Source organism: Ranitomeya variabilis, chromosome 1, assembly GCF_051348905.1.
Source record: "Ranitomeya variabilis isolate aRanVar5 chromosome 1, aRanVar5.hap1, whole genome shotgun sequence".
Taxonomy (NCBI): domain Eukaryota; kingdom Metazoa; phylum Chordata; class Amphibia; order Anura; family Dendrobatidae; genus Ranitomeya; species Ranitomeya variabilis.
In genome coordinates this window covers 1,116,302,951-1,116,327,357 of record NC_135232.1, presented here as the reverse complement: position 1 = coordinate 1,116,327,357, position 24,407 = coordinate 1,116,302,951, and the positions used below count along the sequence as shown (strand labels likewise).

General features: G+C 43.5%; 1 protein-coding gene across 10 annotated transcripts in view; it reads right to left on the bottom strand.

The window, feature by feature from the left end:
* Positions 1 to 24,407, bottom strand: part of CTBP1 (C-terminal binding protein 1) — a 571,211-nt gene that overhangs the window by 50,172 nt on the left and 496,632 nt on the right. Inside the window, exon 2 of one of the 10 annotated variants that reach the window (XM_077280215.1) lies at positions 6,458 to 6,550. The exons of the other annotated variants lie outside the window; for them this stretch is intronic. Within the exon in view, the coding sequence (XP_077136330.1) occupies positions 6,458 to 6,550 (93 nt within the window). The remainder of the gene's footprint in view (positions 1 to 6,457; positions 6,551 to 24,407) is intronic. 10 annotated transcript variants of the gene reach the window in all.

Below are 24,407 nucleotides of genomic sequence, written 5' to 3'. Positions count from 1 at the left end.
TTAATAATCCAACCCAGCCTTTGTAAAGAGGATACCACCTCCTCCAACCTTTGCTCACACTGTAAGAAATTTTTCCCCACAATTAGTAGGTCGTCCAGATATGGGATGACCAATGTGTCTTTTAACCGTAGGAAGGACATTACTTCCAAAAGCAACTTAGTAAAGGCTCTAGGAGCCATAGACAGACCAAAGGGCATTGCTCTATATTGAAAATGACGAACTTGACCGTCTATAACTACTGCTACCCGAAGAAACTGCTGGTGCGACTGGTGTATAGGAAGATGATAATAAACATCTTTGAGATCAAGTACTACCATGTAACAGTTAGGGAACAAATTTTTAATGGCTGATCGAATGGATTCCATCTTAAATGTTGTGGGTTTTATGAACATATTTAGATTTCTCAAATTAAAAATAGTTCTATAGGATCCGTCAGGTTTTGTAATCAGAAACAAGGGGGAGTAGAACCCCTGCCCGGTTTGAGATGACGGAACCTCTATTAAGACCCGTTTTGCAAGAAGGGACTTGACTTCTACTTCCAATGCTTCTTGTTGTAGTTTGGACTTTAGGGAGGTGAGCCGAAAGGAATCCGGAGGTTTTCGGATGAAGTCTAGAGTGAGGCCTGAGGATATTAATTTTATGGCCCATGGGTTGATAGTTATTTCTCTCCACTGATTGATAAATCCCAGTAGTCTACCGCCCACTGGTGGAATAGGGTTCTCGGGATTTTTCGGCTGGTTTGAAGGGACGTTTGTTAAACAAATTGCCTTTCTGCCTGAAGTCTTTGTTCCTCCATTGCTCTTTAAAGCTTCCCTTTCTGCCAAATGCTGGCCTCCTAAATGCCCTTCTGTAAGCAGGAACAAAGGGATTAGGAAAACCTTTTTTACGCTCACCCGCCTTAGTGAGTATCTCATCCAGAATAGTTCCAAAGAGGTACTCACCCTGACAGGGTATGGCACACAACTTGGATCTGGACTGGGCATCCCCCTTCCAGTTCTTTAACCATAAGGCTCGGCGGGCAGTATTTGCGAGGCTGGCTGTCCTGGCCGCCAGGCGGAGAGAATCCACGGAGGCATCGGATATAAATGCCGCAGCGCTCTTAATTAAGGGGATGGATGCCCTCAATTTCTCTCTAGATATACCACTCTTGATATTCTGGTCCAGCTGGTCTAACCAAACCAGCATAGATCTACTGGTACATGTGGTGGAGATTGCCGGCCTAAATGCAGTGACACAGGCCTCCCACGATTTTTTCAAAAGTGCATCCGATTTCCTATCCATGGGATCAGATAAGGAGCCTGAATCTTCCACTGGTAGGGAAGAACGGCGGGAAGTGGATGCGACAGCCGCATCGACCTTTGGAACTTTAGTCCAGGTGTTCAAATCTTCATCCTCAAAGGGGTAACGTCTCTTACAGGATACTGGTGTAAACCCTTTCTGCCCCTTGCTCCACTCTTTTTTAATGAGATCTTTTATAGTCTGGTTTACTGGGAATACGTGGCCCTTTCGCTGAGATAGACCTGCGAACATAACCTCCTGGGCCGTTTGGGGTTCTTTAATCTCCGACACCCCCATCGTTTTCCTCACTGATTTGACTAGACTATTTACTCCCTCAGTCGGGAAACAGACATATTCCTCCTCATCTGAGGAACCAGACAAGTGGGAGACGTCTGAATCAATTTCCCCACTCTCCGCCGACGTGTCAGCTTTAGGTGAGGATTTTCTCCTACTTCTCTTCTCAACACTGCCTGAGGGACCACCACTCAAAGATTGGAGTTCCTCCCGAATCATGAGCCGTATTTCGTCCATTTTAACGGACTCCTCCTGCCGCAGGGTATTATTTATGCATGCCTGACATAACGTTTTTGAATAAGAGTCAGGCAGGGGCTCAGTACATATAGCACACTGCTTGTGCTTGGTCTTCTCCTTGCTTTTTGCCTAAAGAGACATGAGCAGAGGAGACCAATATAAGCTCTGAAGGAGCTAAATACCCAAACATTCTGAAGCATACTTTACCGATTGTTGGGTGGATCGTCCGGTCTGGGATGTGGAACGGGATGATCTCCTTCCTGATTTTTCAGTGGAATCACTCTTCCTGGAGTGTCCACTATTCTTTTTTGCAGCATTACCACTTTGCATTTGTGGCTCTTCTACAGGGTGCTCACTGACTTCCTCGTGGGACGACATAATGCGCACTGTTTTCCCCTTCCTATCGGTCCTTTATAGTGTGGACTATCAATCTCAGCTCCCCGCAGCTGCATCTCTTTTTTTTTTTTTTTTAATTACCTGTATTAGGAAAACCTGCGAACCCCGTCCAGGAGGCATCCAATATGGCCGCTACCCCGGAAATGCAATGCCGACCTCAGGGGGGTCGGCCATACTACATCCGGGATTCCGGACGCACTGCGCATGCGCCGGCGTCTGCCGCATTCACCCGGCACTGCGACCCCACGCATCGTACCTGAGAGACCGGGGGGAGCCACCGCTGTCCAGCGTCCACATAACTCCAGACCGGGATCAACCAGGTATACTATGGTTGTCTTTCAACAACGATGTCCCAGCAGGGAGACCGTTGGAATCCTTCAGGCCCCATCATTCGGCCGGTGCAGACGAGGAGGGAACCATTAGGAATCCCCGACTCTGCCTCTACTCACCCTGGAGCCCCTGCCGCTCAGCAGAGACGTACAGGCGGCATCCAGGCAAGCTTCTTTTTTTTTTTTTTTTTCCGACACCGCTGTTAGTGTCTACAGAGATCTTCTCTGTGGGCTTCCTCTAGGAACAGGAAACCAACTGAGGAGCGAGGGGGGGCCGCCCCTTTTATCTCTCTGTAGGTTTCCTGTTCCTAGGGGCGGATCCCCTCTCTCTCAGTGGGTGCTGTCGTGGCGAATAGAAAATTTCTTTCTGGGTCTTACCCTCTTGCTTGAGGGTGTCAATGATGGCCTTCTTGACATCTGTCAGGTCGCTAGTCTTACCCATGATGGGGGTTTTGAGTAATGAACCAGGCAGGGAGTTTTTAAAAGCCTCAGGTATCTTTTGCATGTGTTTAGAGTTAATTAGTTGATTCAGAAGATTAGGGTAATAGGTCGTTTAGAGAACCTTTTCTTGATATGCTAATTTATTGAGACAGGTTTTTTGGGTTATCAGGAGTTGTATGCCAAAATCATCAGTATTAAAACAATAAAAGACCTGACAAATTTCAGTTGGTGGATAATGAATCTATAATATATGAAAGTTTAATTGTAATCATTACATTATGGTAAATAATGAAATTTAACACTATATGCTAATTTTTTGAGAAGGACCTGTATTACATTTCCTGAATGAAAACACTTAATTTCAGAGGTCATAAATCTAGCAGAAGACTAGCCTAAGGGGCTTTGTAACAGCGCCACCCCAAACTACAGGCTGTGCCCAGAATTGCAGTTTGAAGAGATTAAAAATGAAATGAGGCCGAGGTGAGATACTACACGACCAGTGGACAGTGTGGACATGTTTGTCTAATCATGCACAGCCCAACTTAAACAAGGAAAAAAAAACTGTACCCTCATACACTCAGAGTTAAAGGAAAAAAAAACCTAGTAAAAGGGAGAAAAAAAAAACCCCAGCTTAGATTAGGCGAGGAAGAACAGTGCTGAATCCAAGTTAAACAGACAAAAGTTTGGCGGAACTTCTGTTAAAATAATACAAAAGTTAAAAAAACCACACAAGAGAAGAATTGTGCTTCTACCACAAGTCATCTGCTCCGAGGACCAAGCCGGAAGGTAAGTGGTGGAAGGAAGACTTTCTAGGTTTCAAGCCACCACATACATGGCCGGGCCCTGCCCAATTCCCAAGTAGTCACTTCACAAATTACTATTCTAGTTTCCAACACGCCACCGGGAGAAGGTTCTCCGTATGCGAACACAAGGGATATGGGAAATAGCTCAGGGGACTACAAATTCCACTAGAGACAAAAAGGTCTATGGTAGGTTATGGTAGGTTGTCCTAAGTGTTTTTCGTTTGGGGTATGCAGCATTCACATCACAGCCGAGCTAATCAGGGAACTCCATTCTCAGCAGAAAAAAAAAAGCCAAGACCGACTCCATCAGAAGAGAGGCCAACAGAAGTAACGCACCGACTCATCCCAATTGTTTGTATGGACTCATTATCAGAGCAAGCTTTAGTCTGGAGAAGATGTAATGGTGCAGGGAGAGGAGGCGGTGAGCTGTGACACCTACTGTGAGAGGTGGAGTCTGTTAACCCCTCTATATAGTAAAGGTCACATCAGTCATTGTACAGGAAGAGGAGGTGGTGAGCCATGGCAGCACCTCTATATACAGCAGATAACAGGTTCCACCATATGAGGTCACAGCTCACCTCCTCCTCCTGCATGTAGAGGTAGTCACTGTACAGAAGATAACAGGAGCCATCGTTCACAATAGATGGATACTCCTGTAGAGGAAAATGGCGTGGCTTTTCTGAACTGCTGGTGGAGTCCCACAGGAAGGATCCAGGACACGTAGGAGGTTGAAGACATGCGATTCTATTATCGAAGAGTTTCTAAGTTATCAAAATTATTCCTCAGGATAGAACCACAATACAGACGCATTGACACAGCTTTGTAGGAGAAGTTGGCATTTAAATAAAGGCGCCAAAAGTTCACCAGCTGCAAATGGTATTTAAAAAAATTAATTTAAAAATTGTTTATGTATTAAATGAGCAAATGAGCACATAACAGAACTTAAATTTATATTTATAAATTTAAAATAAGATGCTTCAAAATTTTATGTGGTAGATTTGCTCACTGAGGTAGTCACAGGAACACTGTCTAAAATCTTCACTGGTTTATTAGATATGCAGCATAAACCAGTAAAGTCAAAACAAACATGATGGAAATTTTGGCCAAAAACGAACACAAAACAGAGGTAACAAAGCACTGTCCTTGTGGTAGTGGGGATCCATCCTTATGGTTCAGAGAGAAAATAAATAAATAAAAACCAATCAGGTTAGCCCAAGCACGAACACTTGTCTAGAGTTAGCCTCTCCAGACACACTGAACAGCTCAATTAAAGTTCAAGACCACACCCTGGGGTGGAGATAAGGTGGACAACCTCCCACCTGCTCAATGGCTGTCCACAAAATTATAGCCCATAAAATGGCCGTTTAAGGCTGGTTTCACATTTGCGTTTACCTGATCTGCGGACTTCCTCCGTGAAGCCCCGCCCTCGGCCGCACCTCCGCCTACTTCTGCATGCGGCCCGCATGCTGCCTGCATACCCATCTTTAACATTAGGTACGCAGGTCGTGCGGCTGTATGCGGATGATGCCGCATGCGTCGTTTTGACGATGCGGCGACCAGCGTAGGACGCAGCATGTAGCATTTTTTTTATCCGCATCGTCAAAACAACGCATGCGGCATCATCCGCATACAGCTGCACGACCTGCGTACCTAATGTAAAAGATAGGTACGCAGGCAGCATGCGGGCCGCATGCAGAAGTAGGCGGAGCTAGCGGCGGAGGGCGGGGCTTCACGGAGGAAGTCCGCAGCCATCCGCAGATCAGGTAAACGCAAATGTGAAACCAGCCTAACCCTTCAACACTGTGCTGGAGAAAACTAGTTTGTTTCAAATCACTGAAGCCAATAGCCTCAGTGAAACACATCTCACCCTTCAGCACTTTGCCAGTGACTGTCAATACATACAATCCTCTTTGCAAAATAAATTAAAAAAAAAAAAAAGTTTGTTATAAACGTTGGTTTGTTTCCCATTATATATATAAGATCAAGATGTTAATTATTTCTAAGAAACTAGGATAATGAATAAGCAAAAGCCACACTTTTTGCTGACTAATTCTTTAAGACTGATTCACATACATTTGAAACGATCCATTTCTCAGGCACACTTTTTACCTCTGTTATAGGGTAAGCCACATAGGATATGTGGAAAAATAAACTCTAGGATAAAACACAGTCCACCATTCACAGTAGGCGATATCACAGCTCACCTCCTCCTACTATACAATGACTACTAATGCCTCTATATACAGTAGGTAACAGGATCCACCATTCACAATAAGCGATATCACAGCTCACCTCCTCCTACTATACAATGACTACTAATGCCTCTATATACAGTAGGTAACAGGATCCACCATTCACAATAGGCGATATCACAGCTCACCTCCTCCTACTATACAATGACTACTAATGCCTCTATATACAGTAGGTAACAGGATCCACCATTCACAATAGGCGATATCACAGCTCACCTCCTCCTACTATACAATGACTACTAATGCCTCTATATACAGTAGATACCTAACTGTGCATGGTGAATCTTGGATTATCAGCCATTATAATCCTGGTCTACACACCAAGATATGACAAAGCCAAAATAGCTACTAACTTCTAAAACCTTACATTTTTAGGAGAATCATGAGATTGGTAGATTATAACAGAAAATATTATGTAGATCCTTACACTTCTCTACTTCTCCATGATTATGCAATAAAAGATTCCTGATAGAAGGGAGCTCCCCATTCTCCAGAAGGGGTACAAGCCATGTCCCACACCCTAGAAGATGAAGATAAAATTTTAGTAACCTGAACATTTCCAGTGGCCAACATCACATAATGCTCCTCAGACATATTGGATCTGAGGGATCCGCTGATGCCAAGGTCCATAAATATGCACAAGCTGCAGGGCTCGTCAGTCCTTGCTTCTCAAGAACATTTGGATCCTTACGGAGCCTGTATAGCCTTAACACTTCTAGCAGGTGGCCTACCCTAGTTCAACGGTGCTCATGATACAGCAGGTCACGTCACATTTGGTGGGTCCCTCTACATACAAAGATGACATCTCTTATCCTCAAAAGTAGTTTTGGTCTGAGGAGCATACTACTTAACTGTATTGGGAACCAGTAGTAGATTGCACTTTCTGAATGGCATAAAACAGGTTGACTGGATCCCTTAGGAGCCAAGTTTCTTCTCAGTTGTCCATCATCCCTCTGTGAGGAGCTAGTAGTATCCGACAAACTTGCCTCTCAACCCCGATGTAGTTACCAAACGTCAAATCCACAAACAAAAAAAAGGGTACGCTTCTGGAAATGTCGGGGAAAGAACTGGAAAGTTCTCTTCTAGGCACTAGCTAAATGTAGATTAGGCTTTTGGGGTAACCTTAACTGCTTAACTAGATGCCACTCTAAATGCACATGTGGGAGTCCTTGACCACAGTCCTTGACCATCAGTCCTTGACCACAGGTTGATCTTCCAATAATTCACATTTCCAGACCAACCCTACATGTAAGCCAATAACAGGAAAAATCACAGCCGCACCCTTTTATATCCTTAATAGGTAATTAAGTCTCAACGGACACAGGGGCGCACGTTCAATACCAGGGAGCCTAGCCTGGACATGTACCAAGACCACAAAACGCAAAGGAACAGCGCCACACTGGATAGTGAAAAAAATAAAGGCTTACATATTTTATTCTGCCTCCTGTAGCGACGTTTCAGTCACAAGACTTTTCAAGCTTGAAAAAGGTCTTGTGACCGAAACGTCGCTACAGGAGGCAGAATAAAATATGCAAGCCTTTATTTTTTCACTATCCAGTGTGGCGCTGTTCCTTTGCGTTTTGCAACCCTACATGTATTCTTCCTGACCGGACGGACTGTTCTCTTCCATCCTTTTTGGTACGATTCGCTCTGAGAATTAAGAAATTTGATGACGGAACAAAAGAGAATAATAATCATCACCACCACCATGAAGATGGAACCTACTACTGAACACAAAACTAAAGGCGGAAATTTCAGCAGGAAGTTGATATTTCTTTGAGTAACTGGTGTATTTTAGAGGCATAAAACAGCTGAGAATTGGTACAAGAGGGAGAGATGGACTTCCTCCACGACCAATAAAGAAACTAAAGAGCAGGAAACGTAGATTCTAAGCAGAGCCCATGATGTGAAATGCAAGGTCTCATAATTGTGTAATTAGAGCAAATCCCTCATTTGACATCACAGAGGTAGTGTTGTACCTTCTTGCCATTTTTCACAAGTTTTGTAGAATTCCGCACTTTGAGAACCTGTGAATCTACACAATTCTAAAAAGGTTGACCCAGACAAACACTACCCATATATAATAGGCTAAGGAACCCTGAGCCAAATTGCCCGACTGGTCAAAAGCCATTTTCTGGGTTGATGGGAGTTTGACCTGTGGTGACTTTTTTTGGGGGGCATTTCCCTATTAGAATGTTTAATCTGGCCAATGTACAAGTGTGGCAACCTTTGACATCGCCACATTTACCGGAACAGAAGCTAAACTACAATACTATAGACAATATGTACCTGCTCACAGCTGCATGCTCAATTCTACATTGTTTCGATAGTGGTAGCATACCAAGTATACCATTTAAAGAGTTATTGGAGAACCGACTACTATTGGTATCAATGGAGGGCTAAAGTACAACAGTCTGAACATTTCAGAATTGGCATGGCAGTGTCTTTACTCTTCCTCTTACATAGGGGAAATTAGCATGGGGCATGCTGTAATTCAACATGCCTAATCCTTTGTTCTTATGGGAGATACACCTTTTAAACACTCCTAAGGGAAAAAAAATTCTTTAATGTTATAGTCAACTTCATAGAAAACCAAAAATCGGTAGTTCTACAAACACTGTATTCCAGCACACTGTAAAAGGACCCAAACCCTGTCAAAGGAAACCTTTTTACAAAACATACCCCAAGAATTGGAGATCAACAAACCCATTCTGCATAAATCTACTTCCATACAATATCAAAATTTGGACGTTTCAAAATTGGGCCAAATTTTTTACCGCTATTTTTTTGCCCTACTATGGCTGTTGCCAAATTACAGTTAAGACAGAAGGACCACATGATCTTGGGCAAGGTCAGGCCAACTTCTCTATACAGCTGTATAGGCACCCCATCCTATGGCACAGCCAGACACAAAGGACTACAGGTCAGGGGTCTCAAGACTTGCAGCCACTATAAAAGTCCAAGCAGAAGAGAATGTGGCCATTTTTAGTAGAGTGGATAGGAGAGCACTTCGAGACATTATCTGAGATGTTATCTGTATACTCAGGCGTCACTGAGCTCCTTATAATGAAATCATTAATTATCTTCTCTTACCCCCCCATACACAATAGACAGTTGGCCATCAGATATCTCTATATTCTGGAGCCTCGCGTGTTCGTTATGACAAGCTCTCATTTTGCATTTGACCGAGTCAGTCGCACCCAATACTGCCAATTATATTTTCTCTGTTTAGAATTAGTGGTGTTCAAATCTGGTAGTTAAAAACAGAGAAAATACAAATGGCGGTATTGGGTGCAGCAGTCAGACGCTGCACAGTTAGTATTAAAAGGAAAAAAGTAAATAAATTAAAAAATAAAAAAAAAGTGCTTTTAAAGACAACTACCAGAATTAAAACACCACTAATTTTAGCTTAAGTCTTAAAAAAAAAAAAAAAAAAAAAAAAAAATTTGTGGTGTGACAAATTTTGTAACAGAAGTCTGACTGCCGTACTCCATTTTGCATTTTTTTTTCTCTGTCACTAGCGAAGTTAAATCGCAAAAAGTCATCTGTAATCTTGACTTTTTAGGATTAAAAAAAATATTTAAAAAAAATAAAAAATAAGTGTAAAAACTCCAAAAGTACAGTTTGGCATCACCATTTAGCCTTAGCAATACCAAAGTGACAACATATATACTACGATAGTCACGCTTTCTGATCTCTACGGACCAGGATACACTTAGATCCAATATACGGATTTAACCACAAGACCCCATTCAAGGCTGCAGCGTTCTCCACTAGTGAGAACGTGCTCGCATAAGGCATTAAACGAGCGGCTAACATTTTTCGAGCACACCAAAGTCACTGTTGGCAGCCAAGCATGCTCAGATAACACCTCATCCCAGCACACTCGCTCATCGCTGTTCACCCAATTTTTGGTCACGATTTCCCTATAATTATTGACATTAGATTGCTGGATTTCTAAGTGGGAAGCAGAAACCTTTAGGATGAAAACCAGAAAATCCTGTAATTTTGTGTAGGTTTTCTTCTGTTCGTTACAAAATTATGCACAATCTTCGGCAGCTGGAGAAAAAAAAAAAAAAAAAAAAAAAAGGAGGCTAGCCATTTACCTCTATAAAACCGAGAATTCAGAGAATTCAACCCAGCAATGGCACATCACTGAAACTGATATACACAAGGTATACAGAAGACGCTGGTGGTTTTCATCTTCAGGGCTCACTCACACAAGCATATAACAGCCAAGTGTTCTGATGTTTTATCAAATAGCACTCAACCCAATGTTATTCTATGGGGGGAGTACAGACCTGAAATTTTCTCTAGCCAATTTGGCCAGAGAAACCAATCACAGCATGCTGCCGATGCATCTGAGAATCGGATCACACTTACCTATGCAAACCTATGGGTGCTTGGGAAACAGACTGCACTTGGATGACATCCAAGTGCAGTGCAATTACCAAAGACGTCGGCAATGGAAGAGACTTGTCTCAATCTCAGTTTGAGAAGAGTCATTTGCAAAATCAGCCCCGATTCTCTCAGCCTTATTCTGTATTGAGAACCATAGAGGGACAAATCTCCACACTACTTCTGGTGTAAACTCCTACCACACCTTGAGAGGCGCAGAGTCCTTTTGCTGCCATTAGACATCAGATCAGAACAAGTAGATAGTATATGTCACTGATCTATATGAAGCAGCTTTAGAAGGTCTTTACTACTTGTGATGGGTTTCTCCCTGTCAGCTCTTACAAGCAGAAGGCAAGGAAGGATGAAGCTGCATCACAATAGAAACCACACTACATAGCCTGCACACAGCATTGTCTCACCTCTATAGATAGATAAGAGCCCATTTATATGTGCAAGGCAGAAATATCTTCAGCTACGTGGGAGACAAAGATTTTCAAGGATAGTGGTGTTCAAGACCTCACGAGCTCTGAGATCTCATTTGGTCTGGGTAGTTGTGAACTTTAAGAGATCATAAAAGATGAATGAATGAATGAATGAATGAATGAATGAATGAGTTTCTAAAAAGTGTTTTCTAATCTACCTAAATGCATTTTTTCTACAAAAACTCTTGCACTTGGGTATTAAATTTTGCACACCTGATTTTTTACATGCTCTGTTTTGATGCTCACTGCTAAATTAATTAGCGGAGAATCTGTTGCCAGTTCCCTCACAATAAGCTTTCTGTGGTTTAGAAAATCTGCTAGAAAAAAAATAATTAAAAAAAAATTTGAGCTGAACTTTGGGGTCATAAGCCAGCTCAGTAACGCCGATGCCGCAGAAGGTAGTGCACAATCTGTCTGGAGCTTGGCCGAGTAATTGGACTACAAACTCAAATCTTCAGGAGCGCACCTCCCCGAAGAACACAGTAAGCGGTCCTCAAGAACAAGTAACAACCCATTTAACTAAAGGAAAAAATAGTTATTTTTTTGGGTGGCATCGTTTTAAACATTTCTGCCCATGCAGCTGGTATTCCCAAAAGGAACGCCCAACAATAGACTGATCAAATCATGAAGGGGTTTAGTTTAATTTTCTGCAAAACACTAGTAGAAGTTAACCACAAAAGCACTGAAATATGCTGGCCCTAGAAAAAATAATCTATATCTTATCCAATTTGGCGCCTACTGGGCGCAGCCGAATTGGACGAGGACCAGAGACTAAGCCCAGGTGGCTTGACGAACCCATGTGCATCTGAGTGGACATCGCCAAGTGGCCCTCTGCATTCCAGTTTTTTGGGTAACAAATGGCAGTCTGATGTAAAAGTCAAACACTAAATGATGCATTAGATAAACATTCTGTGGAGTTTTGCTTTCAACTACAATACTCACAAAAGTTAGGAATATTTGGCTTTCGGGTTAAATTTCAGGATGAACCTAAACTGCTCTCCAACCTTTTCAGGTGAACTCAACGGGACCTTCTCTAAACGTTTGATTGCATATGTCCAACGTTTCAGTATTTTTCGCACAACTTGCGGTTCTCCAATAAAGAGCTTTTTTTAAAAAAACAAAAAAAACCAAACAAACACGGAACTAGTCACCAGGTTTGCCCCATATGAGACACGGCCACCACCTCTTTCAGCCCTCATATGCAGCATGCGTTTATGCCCCCGATCTGGTCTGCAACAAATGAAAACCGCCTTATATTATACTCACCTGTAGATTCGAAAGAAGGGAGGCACCGGGTTAGCCAGCCAAACCCATTTCTTTTGTTGCAGGTCGTATTGGTGGGCAGATCTATAGTGCATAAGAATGCTCTATATGAGGGCTGAAAGGTGGAGGCCACATCTCATATGGGGCAAACCTGGAGACAGATTCCCTTTAATGGCAAAATTCAACAACAGGAGTTTGATCCATTAATCGCCCAATAAATTTCAGGGTTCAATTATAGTTTGCATTTAATAGTCCTCATGCTGTTCACATTTTCACACCATGAGACCAAGACGACACCTATTGATCAACAGTACATCGCCATTGAGAGGCTTCAAACAGGATGTTCTCAGAAGGAAGTGGCCACCATGCAATCAGCAGGTTGCAACAGAGGGAGACTGAACCGTGTCGCAGAAAGACAAGTGAATGTTTTTTGGCCACATCCCAAACTGATAACCACTTCATTGTGAACAATGCCCTTTGCCTGGAGTTGTGGCATTAATCATTTGGTGCCAGTTGGGGAAGGTGCGTTGCACTCAAGTGTCACGTCAGACTATTAAAAACAGTTTAGATAAGTGTTGTCGGCCTGCTAGACAACCTACAAGGGTACCTGACCACAACAAAAGGCACAGGAGTTATCGGGCATGGGCCAGGGAGCATCTACATTGGACGAGGGACCAGTGGGCCTCCGTGCTGTTCACAGATAGTCTATTCACATTGACCAGAAATTATGGCTGCCAACAATGTTGGAGAAGTCATGGAGAGTGCCATGCATCAGCCACTTGTCACCCAAAGAGCCTTTGGAGGTGGCGCTTGTGTGGGCAGGTGTGTCTAGTCAATAAAGAACTGCCCTACACTTTGTGAATGGTACAGCGAGAAGCCAATACCACATGAATAACAGTAATCCAGTAATTGTTCCTCTGGACGAACACAGGCCTAATTTCAACTTCATGGACAACAATGCTCCAGCTCATAGAGGTCGCATCATTAGGGAATGGCTGCTGCAGACTGCGTTACCTCAAATGGAGTGGCCTGCACCTTCTCCAGACCTGAATCCCATAGAAAACCTATCAGCCGAGTTGCCGTGTAAAGGCACGTAACTATACCCCAGAACCTCGAGGGCCACCCTTCAAGAAGAACGGGATGCCAAGCCTTAGCAGCCCCTAATTCGTCTTGTGAAAAGCATGAGAGGTCATTGTCAAGCTGTAATCGACACAAGGCCATATGTCAAGTTATTGAGACTCTTTATGGGGGAGGGGAGAATACCCACCACTGTTGGCTTTTGTTTCAATAAATTGTTTTAGATGAGGAAAGGACTATTGAAAGCTTCTACTTAAATGCCCTACTCATGATAAAGTATCAGTGTATCGTGAACTTTACGCGTTCCACAAATTTCCCTGAAAGCCAAAAATCCCTAATTCTAAGAAAGTATTTACAACTACAACCCAGAGTCGACTCATTAAAAAATAAGAATGTAAATAATGGAGACTGAATACAACATGGATTAAAAGATTAAGTGTCAGAAGACTACAAACACAAACAGGTAGAGAAAAAGTTCACTAGGCTTCACATTCGGCCAAAAGAAAGCCAAAAGTAACAAGCTACCGAATTTACCTCCAGTGGTCCCTTGACCAACTTGAGTAAGATTTGTGGCAAGGTACACCTCACTTTTCAGATGCTCCCCAGTAAGTAGAACACACAGGAGAGGAGAGCCTGGAATACGGATTTCCACCCGCTGTCAATCTGTGAAGGAGCTTACACAGTTTCAGCTCTCCGGAGAAGGTGCCCTGTCGTGTATTGGTTATTGGGGCACTCTGCAGTGAGGGCGGTATGTATATCTATCTCTCGTCCCAGACCGGGAATAGATCTATAAACCTCCGGTCCGTCACTGCCAGGATGCCCCAACACCAGAACGGTATGCTGCCACCAGTTCCTTGTTAGATATAAGCCCGGTCTAAACTTTGGTTGGCTAAGAGGTTCTGGAGAGCCAGTCTCGATAACTCGGTATCTGGGAGAGCTAGAGAAAGATGAGACACTGGGTTGTGTGTGGATGGCTCTCAGCAATCTGGTGGTATATCGGACATAACCCTGAGAAGCATGGTACTCATAATTCATCTCTAGATGTCAGTGCCCAAGCGTCTAGAGCTTTGCCTTGCACAAAAGACAGCAGGGGGTCCCAGCTCTGCTCCTCCTTGCCTTCATTAAACACGTGGCCTTCAATTCTCTGGCCATATGGGAAAGTTCTGTTCTTTTGGGAATGGTGTACTTATCCCAAGGGTGGGGGGCTACTTCACGAGTGGGAAGGGAGATCTCTGGATAATTTATCGGGCCTCAATTAATAAATCTAAAATGGAGTCTCCCTCGTCCCTCACAGCCCCTAAAGCATCAATGCTTCAGGAGCGCGATTCCAGCATCCCTCATCAAGACTGGTGTGAAAGATGCCATCTTGAAGAATTGGGGACAGTGTGCATATAAATATGCCACTTGGAGAATATCCGAGAAGTTGCATAAGCAAATTGCTCTGAAGCCAAAAACCGGTTTATGCAAAAACGAAATTCTAATTAAAAAAAAATAAATAAAAAAATAAAAAAAATGTGTGTAGCACCTAAAGCTAGTAATTAACCGTTTATTTCCTAAGGGCAGAGTATAAATAATAGCAGGGTGGAGGAGGTAGAGCGAGAACAAGGATATTTATTTTTATAAAGCAAGACTAAATTGGGATTTTAAAAAAAGTTAGCACGTCTCAGAGGGCCGGCCAAGGGGGTAAGTGGAATAGGCCACCAATGCTGACCATATAGAGAAGCCCATTTCACCAAAGCCCACCAATACTGACCATATATAAGTGCCCATTTCACCAAAGCCCACCAACACTGACCATATATAAGGGCCCATTTCACCAAAGCCCACCAATACTGACCATATATAGAGGCCCATTTTACCAAAGCCCACCAATACTGACCATATACAGGTCCTTCTCAAAAAATTAGCATATAGTGTTAAATTTCATTATTTACCATAATGTAATGATTACAATTAAACTTTCATATATTATAGATTCATTATCCACCAACTGAAATTTGTCAGGTCTTTTATTGTTTTAATACTGATGATTTTGGCATACAACTCCTGATAACCCAAAAAACCTGTCTCAATAAATTAGCATATTTCAACCGTCCAATCAAATAAAAGTGTTTTTTAATAACAAACAAAAAAACCATCAAATAATAATGTTCAGTTATGCACTCAATACTTGGTCGGGAATCCTTTGGCAGAAATGACTGCTTCAATGCGGCGTGGCATGGAGGCAATCAGCCTGTGACACTGCTGAGATGTTATGGAGGCCCAGGATGCTTCAATAGCGGCCTTAAGCTCATCCAGAGTGTTGGGTCTTGCGTCTCTCAACTTTCTCTTCACAATATCCCACAGATTCTCTATGGGGTTCAGGTCAGGAGAGTTGGCAGGCCAATTGAGCACAGTAATACCATGGTCAGTAAACCATTTACCAGTGGTTTTGGCACTGTGAGCAGGTGCCAGGAAGCATGAAGTGCTCCAAAATCTCCTGATAGCTAGCTGCATTGACCCTGCCCTTGATGAAACACAGTGGACCAACACCAGCAGCTGACATGGCACCCCACACCATCACTGACTGGGTACTTGACACTGGACTTCAGGCATTTTGGCATTTCCTTCTCCCCAGTCTTCCTCCAGACTCTGGCACCTTGATTTCCGAATGACATGCAAAATTTGCTTTCATCAGAAAAAAGTACTTGGGACCACTTAGCAACAGTCCAGTGCTGCTTCTCTGTAGCCCAGGTCAGGCGCTTCTGCCGCTGTTTATGGTTCAAAAGTGGCTTTACCTGGGGAATGCGGCACCTGTAGCCCATTTCCTGCACACGCCTGTGCACGGTGGCTCTGGATGTTTCCACACCAGACTCAGTCCACTGCTTCCTCAGGTTCCCCAAGGTCTGGAATCGGTCCTTCTCCACAATCTTCCTCAGGGTCCGGTCACCTCTTCTCGTTGTACAGCGTTTTCTGCCACATTGTTTCCTTCCAACAGACTTACCATTGAGGTGCCTTAATACAGCACTCTGGGAACAGCCTATTTGTTGAGAAATTTCTTTCTGGGTCTTACCCTCTTGCTTGAGGGTGTCAATAATGGCTTTCTTGACATCTGTCAGGTCGCTAGTCTTACCCATGATGGGGGTTTTGAGTAATGAACCAGGCAGGGAGTTTTTAAAAGCCTCAGGTATCTTTTGCATGTGTTTAGAGTTAATTAGTTGATTCAGAAGATTAGGGTAATAGGTCGTTTAGAGAACCTTTTCTTGATATGCTAATTTATTGAGACAGGTTTTTTGGGTTATCAGGAGTTGTAGGCCAAAATCATCAGTATTAAAACAATAAAAGACCTGACAAATTTCAGTTGGTGGATAATGAATCTATAATATATGAAAGTTTAATTGTAATCATTACATTATGGTAAATAATGAAATTTAACACTATATGCTAATTTTTTGAGAAGGACCTGTATAGAGGCCCATTTTACCAAAGCCCACCAATACTGACCATAGAGGCCCATTTCACCAAAGCCCACCAATACTGACCATATATAAGGGCCCATTTCACCAAAGCCCACCAATACTGACCATATATAAGGGCCCATTTCACCAAAGCCCACCAACACTGACCATAGAGGCCCATTTCACCAAAGCCCACCAATACTGACCATATATAAGGGCCCATTTCACCAAAGCCCACCAATACTGACCATATATAAGGGCCCATTTCACCAAAGCCCACCAACACTGACCATATATAAGGGCCCATTTCACCAAAGCCCACCAATACTGACCATATATAAGGGCCCATTTCACCAAAGCTCACCAATACTGACCATATATAGAGGCCCATTTTACCAAAGCTCACAAATACTGCCATATATAGAAGGCCCATTTCACCAAAGCCCACCAATACTGACCATAGAGGCCCATTTCACCAAAGCCCACCAATACTGACCATATATAAGGGCCCATTTCACCAAAGCCCACCAACACTGACCATAGAGGCCCATTTCACCAAAGCCCACCAATACTGACCATAGAGGCCCATTTCACCAAAGCCCACCAATACTGACCATATATAAGGGCCCATTTCACCAAAGCCCACCAACACTGACCATAGAGGCCCATTTCACCAAAGCCCACCAACACTGACCATAGAGGCCCATTTCACCAAAGCCCACCAATGCTGACCATAGAGGCCCATTTCACCAAAGCCCACCAACACTGACCATAGAGGCCCATTTCACCAAAGCCCACCAATGCTGACCATAGAGGCCCATTTCACCAAAGCCCACCAACACTGACCATAGAGGCCCATTTCACCAAAGCCCACCAATGCTGCCATATATAGAGGTCCATTTCACCAATGCTGACCATACAGAGAAGCCAGTTTCACCAAAGCAGGAGGAATTGTGCATTATAAAGAGCTATTGGGCTGCAACAGGGGCAAAATACGGTTCTTGCAAAGGGGTCTCTGCCTACACACAAGATAAACGTTCAGCCGATGGTTCTGGCAGCTCGCCCTCTCTAGATTCGCTCCCTACACAAGTGCTGGGAATGGCCATGGCTTTTGAGTTTTTAATGGAGAGATAAGAAAAAGCCGCCACTGCCAGACCTGCATACAGGATGAGCTGTCGAAATGTCAACTGCCCGATCTTTCTCTGCCCCAACATTACCTGATGTGTAGGTGAGGGGAATAGTCTTGAATTTCTCCATACAGAAATTCATCTGATGTTTATGGAGTCCTTAAAAAGGGGGTGTTCCTATTTTAAGATCCTACCCATTATGTAGTAGGTGTAATATTAGCAAATACCGCCAATTAGACATGTAGTCTAGGTTTCCTGATTCGTGGTCGCTTACCTCATGTGCAGGGCATTGCAGTAGCCATGGTTACGGCCACAAAAAGTCACTCTACGAGTGGTCATAACCATGGATACCCAAGCTGCAGCAATGCCCTGCACATGAGGTAAGAGACAGCTTTCTTGATTCATCTATAATATAATGCTAGGAGCGTCACTGTCTGAAGCCTTTATACACTAAGCAAGCGCGATGTGCCTGCGCAGTCTGGACCCCACAGAGTTACGCATCTGGCCGTAGCGTAGCTGCCGGGGGGCAGAGGGGGACATCACCCCGGTGCTCAGAGGGGGCCCACCCGGAGCTACGATGCTGTAACTGTATTGGTGCACAGCGCGCCGATACAGTTACATTCTGTGGCAGAGGGAGGGAAGGAGGGCTACGCTCCTCCTATCATCCCCCTGTCAGTGTCTGACGTCACCGACACTGACAGGGGGCGCGATGTCACTGCCCGGCGCCCGTGGTCCGGAGGTGAGCGGGAGCAGTGCAGGAACCAGGAAGAAGAGGTGAGTATATTGTTTTTCTTTATGGGGGCTGCCTTATATTACAGGGTCTGCCTGTGGGGGGGTGCTGCCTTATACTACAGGGTCTGCCTATGGGGGCTGCCTTATGCTATAGAGTTGACAAAATGGGGGTGCAGGATGGGAGCAGCACATGACAGAATGGGGGCGCAGGATGGGAGCAGCACATGACAGAATGGGGGCGCAGGATGGGAGGAGCACATGACAGAATGGGGGCGCAGGATGGGAGCAGCACATGACAGAATGGGGGTGCAGGATGGGAGCAGCACATGACAGAATGGGGGTGCAGGATGAGAGCAGCACATGACAGAATGGGGGTGCAGGATGAGAGCACATGACTGGATGACGGCACAGGAAAGAGTAGCATATGACAAGATGGAGGTTCACAAAACAGGATGAGGGCACAGGATGGGGGCGCAGGATGAGAGCAGCACATGACAAGATTAGGGCGCAGGATGGAAGCAGCACATACCAGGATGGAGACCGTATACCAATATAAATGCTCGCCACCCGGGCGTAGAACGGGTTCAATAGCTAGTTATGCTATATTTCTAATTGGAGGCATTTGCTAATATTGCTACATATTGGGAAAGGATCTTGGATATGGGAATACCACTAAGGCATCATAGTGAAAGGAAAAAAATAAATAAATAAAGGGGGCAGGAAGTTGATTTTTTGAATGAAACTTAATATGCCATTTCTCCGCTATTTCAGATCACATTTTTAGCAGTTTTTAGTAAAAGTTAATGCTGAATTTTACGGCACAGGGATGATCACTAAAGAGAAAACAGAAAAAAAAAACAAGAGAAAACAAAAAGAAAAACACACAAATCGGTAGTAACTGTCAAAACGCTCAGAAGAGCATGCAAAAAAACAAAAAACCAAAATAAACAACCATTCTACAGGAAAGCACATATACATACATTTAGTTCTATATGAACAGTGAACTGTTGTCATGGCAACAGGGAAAAATATTCAGGACAAAACGCTAAGGAAAGTGACCTAGCAACCCTCCACAGAGTTACCGCTGCTGTTATGAAAGCCCTTAATCTGAAAAGCTGGTGTGGAAAAAGTCTAAACGGAATCTATGATCATGCAGAGGTACAGGGCTTTTGTGAGGGGTGAAGGAGTTGGTCCTCCAGAAACGTTCAAGTTCCCCTGAGTGCTTTAAAAAAATAAATAAAAATCTTCGCTGTTAAATCCAGTGATCCACTGCCGCAGTGATGTCCTGTCCATTATTCACAGGAGTGTAATCACCATTGAGGCCAGCGACAGGCAGCAGCGGTCACAAAAAGGTATAAAGTCATCACTGCGGAAGTAGATGGCTCTACTGGGATGTCTGATGATTCAATTATTTAATAAACATTCCCTACTCCTTCAAAATTTTACATAATCTTAAAGGAATCAGATTTTAGACCTGATGAGGCTGGTGTACTTGGGAGCAAAAAAACCCCACGTATAATTTTTAGCATTTTATAACCAGTCTTACAAGTACTGAAAGCGTAAAATCGAGGGAATTAATTTTCTGCCCACCTAGTCAGGTTGCCAGTTGCAGCTTGCACTGAGCAGTGTGAGATCTCAGGAGCAGCAGGGAGGAGGAACACTGAGGAACGGTCAATTGGGCTGGTGGGAGGAGATTCAGCAGCGAGGACAATTCAATCATTTTAGGAGAGAGGAGGGGAACTGACAAAAAAAGTTTCACAACCAATAAGTATCAGGAACAAGATCGCTTTAAAAACTTAAATCAGTTTGTATTGAAAAATCTTTAGTGGTCTAGACCATTGGCAATTTAGGGCTGTTAAGATTTACAGAATCCTACAAATTTAGGTTTTAATTTTCATATCCAACATTACATTTTTGGTATCCTGTGCAGAGTCCAAAAAATAGCGACCTAGGCCCATACGAGTCACAAGCAGCATGAGAAGTCACAGGGAATCTTAAGTATTCAACCCCACTATAAACTTTCACTAAGCCTTCCTTGAAGGAGCCTACAACTTCCTCCCAAAGGACAACTCTACTCAATTCAGCCACATTCAATTCAAGGATCCAAAGTAGCAGTCTATAATTTAGCAACCCAACAGGTTTTACTCAAAAAATAAAAAGTCTTATTGAAGGGTCAGGAAAGCTGGACATGACCTGTTGGCTGTCTTTGGCCAGCTTTACAGGCGGTGCTCCTTGGGGGGAAACAAGTATGCAAATTAAAACATTACTTGACACTAGAGAAAGCTTTGTGGAGTAGACTTCATTTGCATGCCTTTATCCCAGAGAACACTGCCGTTAAGTCTCCGCACACCAGATGTCTCGCCACCTTTGTATGAAGTAGCTACAAACCTGAATGGAGGAGATACAGATTCTCCTTTTGGGACATCTTGCAGTTGTAAGACGGTCTTCCAGGAAACGATCCTGGGTAAAACACCGGAGGAGGGTAGCCGATTATAGGAGATACTGGAGAGAGAGTTCTCTTCCATTTGGAGGGGAGTTCAACTGCGTGCCCATCTCAGGGAGCTTTGGCTCCAAGACTCCATACATCTGGACCACCACATTAAGAATCCGAAGCCTTCAAAATGCTTTACCATTTATTTCCATTCGGCAGCAATTTCATTCAAGAAATTTGCAACACACTTCTTGGTGTTTGGCCTACTGGATCATTTGGCTTCGATCACCAAAAAGGGCCGACCCTTGGATCCCAAGTGATTAATAACAGTTGAGTAGCGATGCGGTAAAACTACCGCCAACCTGTTGCTAGAAAGTAATCGCAATGCTGAAGATTTTGCCTCCTGGGTGACAGTTTTGGTCACACTGACAAATAACAATTTTACATCCAACGAAAGCCAAGTCAGAGTGCAAGTGGAAGACGACTCATCGTGCCAGCTTTTTTAGCCAACAACCCATCTCTAAGGCCCAATGTCTCAGCTTTTATTTTGAGGGGTACATTGCTAGCAAAAATTAAAGCAAAAAACCCTTAAAAACGTCATTGTGGTGCCAACAATGGAAGATCACAGCGCACGTTAGAAGCTTTCCCGATTGCCCTTTACAAAAAGCCTTCACACAGATCTACCGCTGACATTTCCAAGCGTCACCACTGTCTTGATTGCTTTTTCTTCTTATTTATCACACTTTAACTTCCCTAGAAATTGTTCAAACCAAGTAGAAGATGTGCAAATCACACATTGAATTTCAATTAACCTTCGGCTGAGCTCCGGTTCCCTATACTGTGAAGGCAACAATCGTTCCGCAGGCTGTGCCATTTATACGGCTATGTAGTCTATTCAGTATGGTGACCCCAAGTGTAAGGAGGCACAGCAGGCAGCAATGCCATACATTCACATTAAAAACATTTTGCTCTGTGAACGGGATAGGTACAAAGACCTCTACTGCTGCAGTCTTCTACGTAACTAGAGCCCAACCTCTAGGAGGAGACAATAAAATGGATTTAAGCCAAAACCGGTGATTTATTGGCTTATGGCTCTTACTGGACCCAACAGCTTTTCTGTATCTGAGCATATTCTAGATGCCTTCATTTGCGAGTTCCTCCCGAGTCCTTTAGAAGAAATCTATAAAAGCTTAACTCCAGGAGGGTAAAAATGGGTTAACCAAGCAGGAGGAATTCGAGACCGTTTCCTTCGTGCGACATCAGAGGAGTTTGCTCGCAGGCAGAGGAACGCGGAGCACAAAAATCAGTGGTCACGTCACATCCAGCCATCTTCAAATCAAGGAGTATTATGTAACTGGGCGCTCGCAGCAAAGGACAAGTCATTGGAGATGGCAACGTCACATCAATGCCATGTCTTGTGATGTACAAAAGAATATTTTGGGGTTTTTTCTTTTTATTGCCCTTCTAAAGCAAAGACACCACACAACACAAAGTCAACCAAACAGAACACAGAATATCAGGGGGAGAAAAAAAGGCAAAAAATTAGCACATTACGCCCATGGGATACCTTTATACACTTTAGTCATGCAAGATGCCCGTAAGGCAAAAAAAAAAAAAAGGAACATACTAGAAGACGATAAATACAGCCTCCCACCTCCATTACTCAGATTTCCCTCACAGGTCATATATATTGGGTGACAGCTTTAGAGTCATGGGTAAAATCCTTTATTAGTTGCCTTTTTTTTTTTTCAGGGAAAGCGAGGAGTTTAAGGTTTGGCTTTCCAACTAAAGCCATGGTTGTGATAACAGGGGTCTTACAGATGGGACCCCAGCAATTCCAAGAATGGGGCTCTAAAATAAAACAAAAAACAACTTACTTTAGAATGAAACGGGAGGTGTACATACTTAACCTCTGCTCCATTCATGGTCTATGGAACTGCTGGGAGTAGTTTGACACTTGTTCAGCTTTTTCTGGTAGTTCCAGGTAAAATAGTGGTCAATCATGCACGCATCTGCTGCTGTCAAGATGGTGTCCTGCAGAACCCAATTCTTGGGATTTTAAGGAGTCCGATCGGTTAGATCCCAAGTCATCAAGTTAGCTCCTAACGTATAACTTCCTATGGGAATAACCCTTTAGGTATCATGTGAAAGCAGAGATATTACAAGCGAAAATATTTTGATTAAAAAAAAACACCCTCGGACAAACTCAAAGGTCTTCCACTGACCACAGCCTCCAAGGAAGCTCCCAGAAAAACAGCCAAGAGAAAAATTGAGACTGGCCATCTAATCTCATGACCTAATAAAATAGCTATGCTGATGCTTGGCCTCGAGCTCTGTCTCCATCACAGCCAAAATTTACTCAACAAATAAAGAACCAAAAAACACAATATACAGAACTCAACCATTACTGATCAGCGAAGGTGCTCAGATAAGGTTATCCAAGTATGCTCAAGTGCCAATCAAGTGACTTCTACAGCGGGAACTCAAACCTATAACTTGATCACAACGAACAGCAGCGAGACATGCAGCCGTGGTTACTCGAATATAGGTTTCGAGCACGCCAGAGACGCCATGTTAGCACGCAAGCAAGCTATGATAAAACCTTAACCAAGCGTTTTCGTAAGTGTAGGGACATTGTCACACAAGGCTTCGGTGCCCAACTATCTCTCTGCTCATATAGATTGAAAGGGTAAGCAGGGGACCACATTACATCTTTAAAGCTGAACCTACATCTTTAAAAAAAAAATCCACCTTCGTGCTTTCTAATTAGTGGTGCTTGACAATCTGCAGCATGATGAGGTTGCTCAAGAAGACTATGAACTTTCTAAAAAATATGACCATGACATCTGACTCCACGAGTAGACTACAAACCTTCACTTTAATGATGGGCTGCTGTGGACTCCTTACAAGGGTTATCAACTGCTAGATCCGATAACATGATTCCAGACACTCAAGTATTACATGACGATCATGGAAGCGAATAATCCACCATGTATTATGGGTGCTTCTTCTTGCCACCTACATAATTAAAAAAAAAAAAAAGTTGACCTGAGCAAGGGGAGGACCAAATTGTCCACAGTCTGGTGGTACCTCATCTGAAGGCTTTTTCTTCCAACTATGGCAACCTGTATTTCCAGAGGGCCACAAGACTAAGGCCACCATTTCTGGATGAAGCCAAGTAGATACTATTTGGAGTCAGGAATGTCATATCAGCTGCATTATGGAGGTTGCGAAGAATGAATTGTTGAATTTTAAGCAGATTTAGAGTTCCGAAGTCTAGACGAGCCAAGTGACAACCCCAAGACTGTCAACAAGCTTTCCAAGAACCACGAAGACCACTGCTCATCGCGTTCATTACCAGTGATTCCATCATCACTTTCCTAAGTGGTTACGCCCCGGGTCCTCTAGCAGCAATCCTGTTTTGCAGTTT